Source organism: Fusarium mangiferae (genome assembly GCF_900044065.1).
Source record: "Fusarium mangiferae strain MRC7560 genome assembly, contig: FMAN_scaffold004, whole genome shotgun sequence".
NCBI classification, from domain to species: Eukaryota; Fungi; Ascomycota; class Sordariomycetes; order Hypocreales; family Nectriaceae; genus Fusarium; species Fusarium mangiferae.
In genome coordinates, this window is record NW_024573924.1 from 647,116 (window position 1) to 662,943 (window position 15,828).

General features: G+C 49.9%; 3 protein-coding genes across 3 annotated transcripts; 2 read left to right on the forward strand and 1 right to left on the reverse strand.

The window, feature by feature from the left end:
- Positions 1–1,881: 1,881 nt before the first annotated feature.
- Positions 1,882–2,340, forward strand: FMAN_08797 (uncharacterized protein; the record flags this gene model as incomplete). The annotated part of the gene is made up of 2 exons (XM_041829567.1): positions 1,882–2,073; positions 2,155–2,340. The coding sequence occupies 2 exons, from the start codon at positions 1,882–1,884 to the stop codon at positions 2,338–2,340; spliced, it is 378 nt and encodes a 125-aa protein (XP_041680317.1).
- A 2,650-nt stretch (positions 2,341–4,990) lies between these two features.
- FMAN_08798 (putative novel protein of ras superfamily KREV-1) lies at positions 4,991–6,233 on the forward strand (the record flags this gene model as incomplete). The annotated part of the gene is made up of 8 exons (XM_041829568.1): positions 4,991–5,019; positions 5,076–5,107; positions 5,208–5,234; positions 5,409–5,488; positions 5,553–5,575; positions 5,654–5,682; positions 5,740–5,997; positions 6,061–6,233. The coding sequence occupies 8 exons, from the start codon at positions 4,991–4,993 to the stop codon at positions 6,231–6,233; spliced, it is 651 nt and encodes a 216-aa protein (XP_041680318.1).
- A 1,244-nt stretch (positions 6,234–7,477) lies between these two features.
- Positions 7,478–8,542, reverse strand: FMAN_08799 (uncharacterized protein; the record flags this gene model as incomplete). The annotated part of the gene is made up of 1 exon (XM_041829569.1): positions 7,478–8,542. One exon carries the CDS (start codon positions 8,540–8,542, stop codon positions 7,478–7,480), a length of 1,065 nt encoding a protein of 354 aa, XP_041680319.1.
- Positions 8,543–15,828: the final 7,286 nt, after the last annotated feature.

The following is a 15,828-nucleotide window of genomic DNA, read 5'->3' on the forward strand; positions in this document are numbered from 1 at the left end:
TGCACATTCCTCAGAGAAATGATCCAGCCAAGAGCATTGTGGCGAGCTGATAGACGAGATGAATCAATAAAATTACATAAAGATGAGTCCAGATAGCCTTTTGCGGCGTTTGGTCGATTACTGATGTTGGCACATGATGAGTGTTGGTGAGCATCTACTGGCTGGGAGTGATTCCGCCGCCAGAAGCGGGAGTGGGAACGGGAGCCAGATCCAAGATTACAACGGGGAGGAGGGAAAATGACCCGATTTGAGCAAAACTCTAAATGATCGGCAATTAAAGATTACCCCGGCCAAGGCCTCTTGTTGGCTGTCATGTTTTAATTGACTTTGCCTTTGTCACTTGATCAGGCTCAGCCTTAGCAAGCCCACCGTTGGATCCGGACTAGATCTTGATAGAAGGGAACGGGAGAGGATTTACAATTCTGGTCGAGCGCCAGAAAAGTCTATCATCCCGCCCTCTACCGCTGTGTTGGGTTCAGTTGGCCGACGTGCGTCCTAGATCCAGACCTGACGTCTCCGTGGACACGGCAAACGTGTATCTTCCGTTAGGCGAAGTTGAAGTTGTCTCTTTGCGCTTCAGCTTAGAGTGATGCAAATGGAGACAAGAAGAGGAGCAAACAATGCATCGGCTAGGAATGAGACATCAGTTTCATATAGCCAAACCTTTCTTTTCTCACACATACACCGAGTCTCAGAGGATCTCACCCTTCGCTGCGCCATGAACTGATATTTGACGTGTCGTTGCGTAAAAGCTAAACAGGGCTGAAAGGTCCGAGTGGCTTGCTTGTAACGTCACTAGATTCGATCCTAGATCCGCAGGGCCCAGATGGGGCTGTCTTGATACCACCCACAGCCCCTATCGAAGGTGGTGACGGGTGTCCCAAGGGGAAGAGAGGGAACAATGATTCACATCTCGGCCTGATGTGTATCTTGTTGAAACACGAGCATATACATACGACCATGTCGAATGACTGTATGCAAGGACACCTTGGACGTTACTATGCAGGTTCAACGTGCAGAACAGCTCATCATGGATGCCGTAGCCGTAGCCGTAGCCGGTGCAGGTACAGAGCGTTTATTTCAGGGATGTTCCCGGCTCGACTACCGATCTACTCCATAATCTTGGGTATGGATGCCTCAGATCTGTTTATGTGAATCTGGCCATGCATCCAGGCATCGACACAGATGCAAGTGGTGAAGAGTTTTCACATCAACGCAAGGGCAGGAAAAGGGATTCCGGCGAGGATGCACACACCAGTGGAGCAAACAGACCGGTGCCGTGAATAGTAACTGTTGGCTCATTAACTTTTCTTTTTACGCCTTCGAATAGATAGGCTATCTCCTTTGTCCCGACCGAGGCCTGGACTCGGGAATCATTTTGTACCTTTGTGATATGTAGGATGATCTGGAATGATGTGCATGTAGGGGAGAACGAGGCGACACACTCGTAAATGCACTCTTTACTGCCGTGACGTGGTGGAGATGTAATGTAATGGTGGATAAGTTACAACTGAGAGGCCTCGGCTACTTTGGTACTTACATTGCAGAGGACGGGAGAGATGATCAAGCCCACCTCAGGTACACTCGTAAATGTGGCCATTCATGTTGATTGACTTGATCTACTAAAGCAAACTAAAATAATGCTTCCATGACGTCGGGTCCAAGTGGTGCTGAAAATGGCAGGATCAGTGCATATGGAGACAGACGGCATCATTAGCATGGAAATGGCAGTGGGAATAGGGAGAGAAAGAGCCCGTCGTTCCGAGCAAGGCACGTGGCAACACTGACAGCGGCCTGCAACCTGCCAAACAATCAGGCCGCAGCCTAAATTTAGCGGCTGGTCGAGGTTCAATTTACCCTGAACACTCAGTACCTAAGACAATGAATGCGCCCACTTGTATCATCATCATCATCATCATCATCAGCATCATCTGCGCCTGCATTGCAGCTCATCATGATTTGCATCGCCCAGCACCACTTCTGATGGGTGACATCAGTGCGTGCCCTCTCCAGTCCAGCCCCAATCCTCCCTCCTCCTGGTGGTCCCGGCAGTCAAGCAAGCCTGGGCCTAAGGTAAGCCAAGCCAAGCCAAAGCAAGGATCACATTCAACACTGGGTCCCAGCAGCCAGCCTCTCCCGCTGACCTACGGATAGCTCACAGCAATTAGCGAATCCTCACTCGAGAAGACTCTGACCTTGGTGATGTGGCTTTATCCCGCATCTCAACTTTCAGTATCTCCAGACCTGGTCACCTTTCTCAAGCGGCCGCTCGTCGATTCAACTGTTGGTCGACCCGGTTCCAAGGTTCACTGGGTTGTTAGAAGCGGGTATTTCGCATAGCGCTTTGCCAATGACCCTTCAGGCTTCAGGCTCCCCTCCCGCGGCGAAATATGCTGCTCCCCCGTCCCCTGTGGCCTGTGGCCGAGGCCTAAGACGTCTCCGATCCACGCCCCAAGCTGTACGTCTGCTGTCATCCTCCCAGGGACCCACCTCAACTCCGCTGCAGCTGCAATCCAAGGCTGCCGAAAGCCCAAATCGTCCGCCATGTCGTCTTCGCTACCCCTAGCCCTCCCCTAGCTCCAACTGTAGGGGACCAATGGACAGCCATCTTCAACTGCGGCATTGGGAGCCCTCCCGAGCTACTGGAGTCAAGCTTAGAGAAGAAGATACCGACAGAAGCCAAAAAGAAATCTGGCCTCATCACAACTCGGGTTGGTGGCTTCTTCGCCCAAGGTGTTCCACTTGACCTCTCAATCTCCTCTCCCCTCACTCCTGTGTCGTGCACCCTCAGTCAGCAATATGAGAGTTGTTGACGTCGTCGCTGCACTGACATCAAGGCTGTTAATCATTGGATCCGAGACATTCAGGAACGTTGCGAAACTGGTACAGCAAGTGGACCACTAAACGACACCACCCTTGCACCAACATTAACCGGGACCTTACACTCCATCCGCGTGTGCCCTCCCTACCCCTTCTATCCGTAGCCCATCAATGGCAGTTGAGCACTGCCTGGTTCAAGCTCAACTCGGGCCATTTGGCTATTGACCTTGAACAATGCAAGTATTTCCAGGGACCAGGCGGCTTTGCGAAAGTCGCCTGGAATCAGCTAACTCACTCATGAGCCAACCATATTCTCTATCCGGGTCTCTCCAACAAGCCCCTCCATACCGGACCCAAGCTAGAGATCCTCAACTCGGCTCGTGTTGGCCGAATCTTTTCGTTCCATTCTTCTCCTGTTCGTGTTCCTGGTTGCCATCGATTGACAGCTGCCAACCCTGGAAGATAACTGGCTCCCGAGATTCACTGTCTGGTAATGACCTTGCGGCGCTGAATTGCCCCGGGGATTTTCGCCTCATGCCCCATATCGTACTCAGTCTATCTGAATTTCGCCAGTTGTCTCGTGGTTCTCATTCTGTCCAGTCGCTTTCCTATGTCGTGTTGCCCTTCACAAGCTTATCCCTGTACCCGGCTGCCACAGTCTGCCGATGATACATTGCTCCATCAACCTTCTTTTTTTTTACTGACTCCCTATTGCTACTTTACTCCGACTCTCATTGATGGATCAGTCCCCCTCCACCTTGACATCTTTCTTATAAAGACCCCTGGCCAAGTTTTGCTTTTGACTTTCCCCCTTCTGAGTTCTCATTGTGATTACATACGGATGCCTGTTGCTACGTTCTCTTTTCTCATTTTGCAGGTCTTAGCCACGTTCTCTCCCTGTCATCATTGAGTTATAAGTCGCCTCGTTGGCGCCCTGTCTTGATTGCAACTGTCGAGAAGGTGCCTTCTAAACTGGTCTATCAGACAGCGGCGGGTATAATACACTTCTCAACCCCCGACATACAAACACGCAGACAAATACATACGCAGCAACAACAATCCTCTTTACTTACATCACTCTCATTGCCGTCATCATTACCGTCATTCTCGAATTGGGTGCCATCTCTTGGGCCACTCAGCCATATTCGATTCATCCCAAGCTCTAGTCCAGCCGAGTCCAGCCCGATCCAGCCTGGTCCCGGGCCTTGAAGATCTTGCTTTCGGTTCAAGCCAGTTCTAGAACGCCAAAACTTGACAACCATTACAGTTAAGCACTATCCTCTTTTTTAGCATTCGAAATCTTGGGGCGGTGCTTGGCCTTAATTCAGCCAGAAGCCAAAGGGAAAAAAACACCGTCTTTCCCCGGTCATTCTCATCTCCCTTGCACCCTGGGAATACAGGTACCAACCCAACCAAGCGAGAAAAAAAGAGGCGCCGTACGTACGTCTTGCATACGTACGTACCCTTTTCTTGGACTTCAGTGGCTGTCCTCCGCTTCCCCAAGGAAATATCTCGAGCTAGCCGCCACGGGCGCTTCCCAGACTCCCGGTCCTGGGACCAAACGAGGAAACTCAATTTCAGGCATCACAAATCCTGGACATTTTTATTTGGTTCTAGTGTCATCCATCTGTCTAGCTGGCTCTATCTCCCCTCTTGGTCTCATTTATTCCCTCCTCCCCAAGCTCGTCTTCACACTATTCTTTTTGAGCTTGACTCAACATCTCGGTTCTGCCCGTGTCGTGTCTTGTCTCCTCTCGGCGTGCGCGTGCTGGTTTCTTTCAACGTCGCAACATACGATTGGGTGCTCAACTATCAAACCTCAAGGCTGTGAGGCTCCAGAAAGATACATAACCGCAACCGGCCACGATCAGTCTCGCCCTTTTTTCAGTGTCCCTTTCCTCACCAACAGTTCCCCGATCTATCTGCACCTGTTTGTCGCCAATTTATCAACTTGAGCTCAGACTTATTAGTGTCCGTTTTTCCTCGCTTGGACTGTGCATTGAAGTCATTCGGTTTCACCATCACCATCAGCAACCCCAATCTTTATTATCGCTTGATTGATATACAGTTTTTTGAGGGGCATACATTGCTTGTCACTCGCCTTGCGTCGGCATACGCTCGCTCATCACGAAATCCTGTGGTTTTTTCTTTCTTTTTCTTTATCGCCATCATGCCACGACATTATCACTACCAACCCAGGTTTGGCTCATTCATCCCTGACGCTGTGTTGTACTTGATGCTAATTCAATACTCAGTCGCGAACTCCATGTGGTAGTCCTGGGAGCAGGTTCGTCCATACCCAACACTGCACCGCACCACGCAACCCTTTCGCTTTGACTCTCCCTTTCTTACGTGTGCGCTTGTCTGACTCGTTCATCATTTGACAGGCGGCGTGGGCAAAAGTTGTTTAACTGGTGAGTTGTCACTCTCCCTTGGTCAAGGCCGCCGCCTTCGCCTTCGCCTTCACCTTCACCTTCCCCTCGTCCCATGTTCTTCTTGTTGCTGCGCCTGCGTCCCACCGTTGCATCCGCAATCCTACCACGATTCCCTGTCTTCCCCTTTGTAGCACAAGGCTCATGCGAGAACAGCCCAGTTCGTCCACAATGAGTGGATCGAGAGCTATGATCCCACCATAGAAGATTCTTATCGCACGCAGCTTCAGGTTGATGTAAGTATTGCGCACGGCAACAATGCCACTACCTGACCCCTTCTGACTGACTCGCTTGTCTCAGGGACGTCAAGTTATTCTCGAAATGTAAGTTTTTGCACCTTGATTGTCTCACCACTCAATCCGTGTTTGGAGAAGAGCTGTCACTGACTCGGCCTCTACTAGCCTCGATACTGCGGGGACCGAGCAATTCGGTAGGTCCTCTATGTCTCAACAACTTTCGCACGACCCTTGTACTGATGTTGGTACAGTCGCCATGAGGGATCTGTACATGAAAACCGGTCAAGGTTTTCTTCTTGTGTTCAGTATCACATCGTCTTCCTCCCTAAGTGAACTGGCAGGTTTGCGTGAAGAAATCATCCGGATAAAAGACGACGAAAATGTACCTCTTGTTATTGTCGGTAACAAAGCCGATTTGGAGGAGAATCGCGCTGTGCCCCGAGCCAAGGGCTTCTCCATCTCACAACGATGGGGCGCACCCTACTATGAGGCTAGCGCGAGGACAAGGAGTAAGTTTGCCCATCCACCCACGCGTGGCTTCTTTCGCCGCATTTGGACTAACGATTATGCAGCCAACGTTGATGAGGTCTTTATCGATCTCTGCAGGCAAATGTTGCGAAAAGAGGACGAACAACACGCGAATGACGGACCCAATGACGACTACAAGTATGATCACGGCCGGAGTTCTCATAGACGTCAACGACGTCGCCGAAAGAAGGACTCACCGCGATGTGTGATCCTGTGAACTCAATGAACCGCTTTCAGAACAATGGCCACTGGATGGCATCTAAGCACTGGAATTCTTTCACTTCTCCCAATTCAAATTTTCTAGGCCTCGGCATTTCCCCCTCAATTCTCTCACATTATACAGCACGTTTTACGCGGATCACGGCCATCTAAAATAAATCTATAAAAGATATCTGGTGCTTTCGGAAGGACCACATGAACGACTTCGCGGTCTCATGCGGCGAAACGACATTTGACTGCGAGCCAGCCTCAGACTCGCTGCAGAATCGAATCGCTTTATTGAAACGAGACCGACGCGTATAGACGACATAACGCATCACACCGAATCGAATAGAGTCGAATCGCATGGCATCGCATGCTTGGGCTAAGCGACTGGTGTTTTGGGATCGACAATTCCCATATTGTATTCCACATTACGGCGTCAGAGGCGTTGGATATCGGACCTGGGATATAGGTTCTGCACATGTTTACTGCTTTTAGGATTGGATATGGGTATCTGGTTTTTCTACTTCTTGAACTACGGTGAGATGGATGAGAAGCTGTTGTGGTATGATGGGGTAGGACAACCTTGCATTGATACGAAATGCTACTAGCGACGAGAATGAAGCAACATAGGCTATGCAAGTGCAGGCGTTTACCAGCTTCTCTTCCGATATGGCAAGGGTGACTTTTAACTTCTGCCCAATGCATTCTACTCCCTGGGACTCACTCGCATCTCGGAACTCCTCTTGAATCTGTGTGGCAGCACCACGTGAACTAACCTCCGAGTCTTCGAGTATTGCTGGCCAAGCTTGACTTTACATGGCAGCCGCAGTGAAGTCTGGCCACGAATTTATCGTGACATGTTACACAACATTCACCCGTCATCCCATGCGTCACCATCCCCGAAAAGAGTCACTGCATGAAGCTGCGACAAGCCGCGTGTTCAGATCACCCCAACTTGTTCAACAACTACTTGCCCATTGATGCCACAACTCATCACATATACGAGATCCTATCTTATAATAACAATGTGTCATCAGCTCTTTATTTGTGTGCATGCCTATGATCCTGTTATCCAGCACGACACATCTCATGCGATCCTCATGACTTGGCAATAGTCTACATGCATGATTTCGTGTGTAACCAACCCTTGACTATGACGTGTCTCCAAAGACCGACCACAATTCGACTGCTCAAATACCCATGAAACTGACACCGAAAGCGACTGTAATGGGGTCTTTGGCGATCCTTGGCCGCTGCTCACTTGCGTCGCAGCATGCCCCATATGTCAGTGAAAATACCAAACCACCCCTTGACTCTTTCAGCGGCGTTCAGAAGTAAGATAAAGCGTTTCACAAACGCATCGACGTTGTCATAGTCATCGGCGTAGCACTCCCATACAGCACGCCCTTGTCCGTTGTTCTCAGAGTCCTGGACGGTCATGAGAGCATCCACATCCTCCACACCCTCCACGCCAGCGGACTTGAGCTTGGGACCGACGCAGAGTGCACGACCTGCAATCTCTTCATCAGCAATGAGTCGAGTGGCAGCATCAATCACATCCTCGATCATTGCCCCGCCTGCTGTGCCGGAGAGGAAGGCAGCCTCGATGGGGAGCTTGAGCATGTTGGACTTGGACACATAGTAGGGAGTGATCATGTTGACACGAACGCCACTCCGGAAAGACGTAGCACGAAGAGTGCGGAAGAGACCAAGAATAGCATGCTTGCTCATCGTGTACATGGTTTGAGTTGGGAAAGGGCAAAGAGACGCAAGCGAGCCGACGAGAAGCAGGCAACGATCTCGCGGGGAAGATCCATTCTGTGGGAGCCAGTACATGGCGAGGTGAGTGGTATAGGCAGCGCCAGTGATGTTGACGTCGAACTGGGACGTGTTGGGCTTTGGAAGACGTCCATTCTTGAGAGCAGGCTCCTCGAACTGAATGGAGACGTCCGGAAGGATGATACCGGCATTAGGGACGACAATATCGATGCCTCCATGAGGGCTGACGTGGACCGCCGTCTCAAAGAGGCCGACTTGTGATTCCCAGTCGGTGACGTCGCAATGCTGAAAGGCAAAAGCTGAGTCCGGATACTGAGTTGTAAGTTCAGCTACAAGCTTTTCGCCCGCTGCGTCAGCGACATCGCCGATGATGATATTTGCCCCATGCGATGCCCATTCGCGAACCATGTAAGAACCAAGACCATTAGCACCGCCGGTGATGACAATAGTCTTACCCTTGAGAGTTGTGGCATCGTAGGGCTTGGACACATCGACGGGCGGTGACTGGCGGATGAGGCCCTTGATATCGTTGGTAGGCTCCATAGCTGACTGAATGTTGTGTGTACTAGGGACAGATGAGATCTTTTGTATGAATTGAGTAGAAATGATCTCGGCAAATGGGGTAGGCAATTGACTCCCCGGGAACAGAGCGATGAGCGAGACAAACACGGTATGATAGTGTTTGCGAGTATTGGAAAACGATTTGCTGACCTGTCTATCAAGCCAAACAAATTAGCCCCAGCTTCAGCTTCAACTTCAACGAACCTAACTAGTCAGCTATCAAGCCAAAAGCCGTTGGTCCAAAAATATCTCCCGTGTGGAGTCTGAGCCCTTTTTTGCAGGGTCCAGGCCAATCTCACCTTTTTGATCTGCCTATCGTGTAATGTTGTTTCCTTGGAGGCCCGATAAATTAGCTTTAGCGGGTCGTCTCGAGCTTGGTAGGCAGGTATCGGATATCCACTCCAGAAGTTGTTGATGATGCCAACGCTTTGGGATCCGAAGATTGAGATGAAGATGAAGAGGAGAAGATGGAGAGAGGAGAAGAATGCGGCACATGGGTTTCCATTTTCCTGGTATAAATAAGGCCCCCATTGGCAATGAATCCTTGCTTCTTGCATTCACGGGAGAAATGTAACCCAGTTTCACTGACAAGTCCAGGCAGTGACAGTGCTGGGAATATCAATGCGCAGACAATTCTGGGCTTGCAGAACATAAATCCGATCAATTTCTTCAGTACTCACCAAGCAACTGAAAAAGGGTTCTGATGCACCTCGCCATGCTCACCGTTCACCCATGGCTGTTAGGAGCTTAGCAGTCCCAGCCAGGCTCATGGCTATTTTCGGACACCTCAAAGACAAGAGTTTCCACGCCCAGATCTCAACAGAGGCTACATTGTGGGGGGCACGGTCCAGCATTGGCATTCATCAGAGCTCAGTAGCCCTGGTATGCAAAGGGCTGTGGGTATAGACAATATTTCGCTATGGACTTTCCCCCTGTGATTCGGAGGCTTGGTACCATGAAGTACTGGACTGGGCTTCCGGTGCCGAACTGCGCTGTTTGAGAAAGACTCAGCGAACAACCTGTCTTCGAGCAGCTGCAAGCCCCAATATGGCAATAAAACCTCTGCTGAGGCTGTGTAGTTCAGAACTTCGTGAAAGGTATTGTGAACTTTGACTTGCTGATTGTCAATTGCCCTTTCTCGGGTCATTTATCCATTGAAACACCCGGCGGGAATGCCAAGTCAACAAATAGGCAAATTATTGCTGGTCAGGCGACCGCTGATCTTATAAAACAGATCGAACAGTCATCTTCGTCATCACATATGATGGTGAGAATGATAAACTTGATCACCCTCGCCATTGCTCAATGTATGCGGTTGATCTGGGAGGGTGTGGTTGTCATCGTCTAGCTCAGGAACCTTGAGCTGCACGTCTGCAAAATAATTTGTTGGTCAGGTCTACCGTATAATGAGGTAGATTCATCTGATGCAAACTTCCAGCCCCTTGTTTTAACCATCACCTCCCCCAACTTGGATGTGTTGATTCATCTGACTTCAGCGCTGTGGTACAAACAGCCCGATGCTGAAGCAAGGCCGTTCGTTTGCTGGACAAAATCATGTCAGCAAGGCAAATGTGCGAGCACATCAGAAAAGCTGAACGGGAAATGCAAGAGGGGAAAGAAGCATTCGCGTTGAACAGCTGTCCCTTGCTTTCGGAGTATTTCACACAGTCGCGCAGAGGATCGTCTTCCCTCGTCATTAGTGACTCTAGTGATCTTCTTGTCTCGAGGCAAGGGTTCAATGTTAGTGCGAACAATCATATCCACCCAACGGCTTAGACAGTGGCTGTCTAGGACTTTAGTCTGTCTTGAGAAGGGACAGAAGATTTGAATGTGTCACATGAGCATCGACAGTTATCGAGGCACCGTCGATCATTTCGTCTAGAATTTGATGGATCCCAGGGTCAATATCAGCACGCAGTATAACTCGACTGCTGGTCCCATCCGATGTGAAGTTAGACCCGAGATCATCCGCGCTTGATCGGTTGGACCAATTTTTTTTTTTTGGACTGAATAGTTAATGGTATCTCAAAATGGTAGTAGTGACTTTGCCCAAGGGCATTGCGTCAGTCATTATACAGGGCATCCAGCCTGGGGGATCCAGTGATACCACCGGGATGTGACGGGTTTTAGACGCACCATCTGGGATGGATGTCTGGCTGGGCCTGGCACGCTCATACCTCGGTGACCTCACTCATGGACTAGAGCGCAGGCCTGTGAATTGGGCTGGACTGTTGGCGTTAGATGTCCCGGCAGGGGATCCCTGTCGCATTAACCGTGGCAGGGCGGTTTCCTACACAATGGTCAAAATCAATGACCCGAAAGTAGCAACCCCATGAGAGGCAATCTGGGCTGTCCTTTCTGTGCTGCAATAAACACGTGTTGTGAGACGTTGCTAGCACCACCTTCATCTTCAGATCAATGGCTGGGACCTGTAGAATGATCAAAGCGTTTGGCGGATGTGTTTGGCAATTTCTATACCGAGACCCTGAAATTGTGCCTGAGAATGTTGCGTTCAGCCGCAATCCGTCATTCACGTGGTACCGTTAGACCACATGTGCGTGGGTAGCAAGGGATAAATCGTTCTAATGGGGATCACCCTAATGCGCACGATTGTACCTATCTGAGATGTGATGATGCTCCCAACAAGCGATATCGGTAAGTGATCCGCGTATGTACGGCTAGATGGCTGGCGCCGTGTGCCTGAAGGAACTGTGGACAGCATTAAACTTGCGACGCAGCAAAGCCGTCTCTACGAATTTGAGACTCGTCAATGAGCTGATGAAAGTTCACATTGAAATTTCACGCAAAGCGCTTGTTCAGTATCCAAGGATTCTCATATCCGTCATCAGTGCAATGACTGGTAAGAAGCTATGGGATATCACCACGAGGTCTGATCACACACACCTCTAGTCAGGCCAATAGGATACTGAGCATAGGGGTGCAAAACGTCTTGTTCCCCAAGCTCTGCTGCAGGTATAGGCTGCCAAAGGCCAATCGGGATTGAGTAATGACGACCTAATTGAGCTAGAGGACGACGCGACCCAGGGTCGTAATCCGGGAACGTCAAACTTCAAATTTCAAGCTGCATCCTCGGGCGCCAGGCAATAGATCTGCGACAACACCATGACCTTCGAGAAGGCTATGACTCAGTCTAAGCAACGGAGAAAGTCATGGCTACCTCTGTTGTGTCTTCCTATTTATTCGCGGAAAAGGAAGCTCGTGGATTACCGTCGGTAAGATACGTGACACCAGGTGACTTCAAAAGTAATTACCTGTGGATGGTTTGTTTGCTGTTGCTAACAAAGGTATGCGAGATTTGACATACCATCCCTTTGCGAGAAACAATTACCATCCAATGAGCTGAGACTTGTAATAAGTGCCAGTACACTGGATCATTGATTGCAGGATTTTCGAAGTGAGTATGTTCGTGACCGTGATTGAATCTTATTTGATGCGCGCTTCCATTAACCATAACTCAAGATGACGATTTTGACGGTTTCATTGCATCCTGCCTGCATCCTCCTTCCAGCCTTTGGGGGGTCCGGCTGTCCGCTTCAACAAAGAATGGAGAACCAAAATGGTATCAATACAACGGCAGGGTTAAGATATGTGAAGGACTATGAGGTCATTCAGTAGCTTGAGTCTCAGTCTTCGCATCCTTAAGTGATTGAGGAAACCCAGGTGGAAGTGGGCTTCGGTTTTGGAACGGGAATCCTGCCGAGGCCGTGCCCTTTGGGTGGCTGAAAAAGGTGATACGGCAACAAAGAAGCCATGCCAGCGATGAAGGGAGAAGAAGGGATGCCCTTCTTGATGAGGGTCCCCGATCCTGCTACTTTGTTATTTCAGAACTTGACTAGAAGCCAAGTTGGGTGTTGATGGATTCGCCCTGGGCAACTTTCCAAAGGCTGCCAAGCTGATTTCTGAACGAATTTAACGTCTGTCTCTTGTCACCCATAGAGTCGTTTTTATCCGTGGTAGCGTAGCTATATCTGTACGACCTTGAGAAGGGATGAAACATTGCTGGGACAAGAAGGATATTCAGGCATTGAACCAAGCGGAGCCATCCCTGATGTGCACTACAGAGTTCAAGCCATGACTCCACTCACAGGATGCCTGGTGTCCGTCAACAAGCCCCCTGGCCTTGAGCTCCCAAGTATGTTTCCGTGAAGCTTGAAACTGTGCAGCTGTTGTAGTTTCACTTAATCGTCAAACTGGCCTTGACTAGCGCATATCTCAGTTTCAATTCCCCATCCTGTACTCCGTATGTCCGCGGTGGGGGCCAATTATTAGGCCTGTGGATGCAGGCGGGCCGTTCGATCGATCCCGGAGCCCAATAATCTGGGAAGTCAGGTAGCTCTTTGTGTCTATTCCCAGCAGTTGTATGCAGGCGAGCTGTTCTACCATGACGCTCGATCTTGAGTTTGATGGCGATATAAGTGGAAACCCAGGTGTTCACACATTCTGTGGGTGTATTATAAACGTGGCCATGGTCATCCATGCAGCTGTTCAACCATGAACCAGATTGACCGAGTCACACTAAATGAGCCGTCTTACATATTTTGCACGACCACATGGACAAAGTTCGAATTCCGGAAGGACAAGACCCCGAGGCCCGCCGTTGCTTTGTCTTCGATATGCCGTTGAGTCTGCGTTGGCGAACGCATTGACTTCTAATGACACCACCAAGCTGGGGAAGATGCATCCCCTTCACCCAGACCTTGCTCTCCAGTGGGCATTGAGATGACAAACACGGCAAGGAGAAAGCTTCCAGTAGCAGGGTATTATCTTGGTTGATGACAGGGGAAGAGGTTTGGCAGGGGCCTTTTATCCCTGTCAACAATCGCTGCATGCTGGCTCACCGGCTGTGCACCCCTCCCGCCCGCGGCCACAGCCCTGGGTGGTTTAGCTGTGACTGAGTTGGGAGGTGACAGGACTGGGGACTCGCTACGGAGTAACTAGAGGGTCCAATGTTCTCAGCAAGCACGTCGAAAATGGGGGGTAGACGTGGCTCCTGTCGGGACAACACGCCCCAGACCCAGAGGCACTCGGTGCAATACGTAGAGGGTGCACTTTGGAAGGCTTTTGCGTGCTGGTACGTAGCTCGACGGGCCGACGTGTTTTTCATGCTTCGGTCAGAGTTCCCTGGTTTCACATCATCAGAGTACTCTGTCTTCTTGGGAGGAAGCAGTGTTTCCCTCTGTCTATGGTGTCAACGGCGTCTTGTCACAGACACCCGGGCACGAGCCAGCTTGCGTTTGCAGCAGCACGAGGTTGCTGTTCATTTGAGATGCAGATGGACTTTCACCACATCCAGGCGAACCCGTAGGCAGTGTTACTGTGGCTGCTTGTATGTCGTCCACAAAGTAACGAAAAGTAAACAAAGTCGCAAGCCGAGTTTGGCTCCTGTGCAACGACGATAATAGGGACAAATGATGACAGCAGCTTCACGAAAGTCAAACTGGGGTGGTTGTGGCCCTAGTGATCTTGTTTGTGTCAATGGGAGGGTTGAATTAAAGTCTGAGTTGGCGTTTGGACCCTTCAGTTTCAGGCTGAGGCGCGGTTACGAGTGCGATCATTGGTATGGAAGCGGCTGATGATAAGCTTGTGGTTGACGAGGAAAGAACACTTTTAACAAGTCCATTGGTTTGGTTTCGTAACGAGAGCGAAATGGTGCAAATGATAATGCCATGGTGTATGTGACGTATGCTACGCAGGCGCATTCTACCAACTCTATCATTATCAACACGATCGTAATTCAACCAATTCAGCAGGAAGCTCACCTTCCATGTCCCCGCTTGTCGAGACTTCATTCGGCGATTTAGTTGCCGAGGGTGGCCTACAGTAATTAATTTTGCATGAGCGAGGTGTGGATGGCCAAGCAAGATCCTGCCCCGCTCTCTGTTCTTTGTTCTGCTCCGTATAAATGTACAGTAATTATGTGAGATTGGTAAGAGCCGTTGGGACCTAGAAACAAGACGAGATGGAGAGCAGGTAGGTAGGTAGGTACCTGCCTACCTACCTCACTGCCTGCAGTTGTTGTTTGCTTGTTTGGGCAGGAAGGGATTGCCCAGATGGGTTCTATGACAGACTCGATCTTGATGACCTTGTTTGATCTTAGATCTCTCCATCCAAGGGCGCTTGACTTGCAGGTTTAGCAACCATCTAATCTACAAACCCCAATGAATCAGCCATCTCCATTGGATAATTACCAGCCTTGGAATCGCTTGGATGCAATCGAACGGTAGCGACGCGGCGTGAAATGACAGATACCGGCCCATGATGCTATTGCGTTTAGCCGCTGGGATCATGTGTGACCTCCCTGCCTGGCAGCCTGGCTTTTAGAGGATGGATCAATGTTTGAATTTGCTTTGTTTGTTGACCTCTGGATATTCCCAACACGACATTACATCACCTGCCCCTCGCTGATGTATGTTTTACTTGTCTGAGCTCGTCTTTGGTTAGGTTGGCGCATTTCCCCTCTCCTCTCCTCTCCCCTCCCCCCCATGTCTGTCTTGTCTGGTCTGTCTGGTCGGCATTTTGCTTCTTGATGCTGGTTGTGAAGAGTTAGCGTCAACCTCCAACTTTAGCGTCCACCATTTTCAACCTCAGAAGAAGTCACTCATTCGCCAGATGGCGCCGGATTGCGCTAAAGACAGACTTTCTTTTGTTTTGACTTTGCACCACACCATGCGATCGTGCTCCGATTGGTACGATAGCCTAGAGACAAATACACCATTGACGCCAAAAAATTGCGTTCACACCCCACTCAGTCACTCACACTCGCTCCTGGGATAACAAACCAGTAGGTACCCACTCTCTCAGAGTCACTTTCTCACCTTCATCCTGACGGGATGCACACATACATACAAGCTTTGCGTCAATGTATTTGCATGGAGTCTGGGTAAGGTCTGCGGTTAGATTTAAAGCCGAGGGAGTCATCAGCTCGAGTCGGACAGAATGAAAATTGTCGGTGTATCATACCTCACGTATTGCCGTGGGAGGCTGTGTTTGGTGAGGTTTGGTCGTGTAAGGCAAGGTCCAAGGTTGCTTCATCAATAAATAAACTTTTGCTTTCCTTGACCCCGTCTATTAAAAATCAGAGACCCTCCTTGACCTTTTCAAGTGCATTTCTACTACCCCTCTTCACTGAGTATGGACTAAGCCTGGGAATTACCTGGAAGCAACATATTGCGTAGGTACGTAATGATACAGATGACTGCTTGGACCTCAAGTGGCTAATCTGGCATTTGAACCATCTCAGGCACATC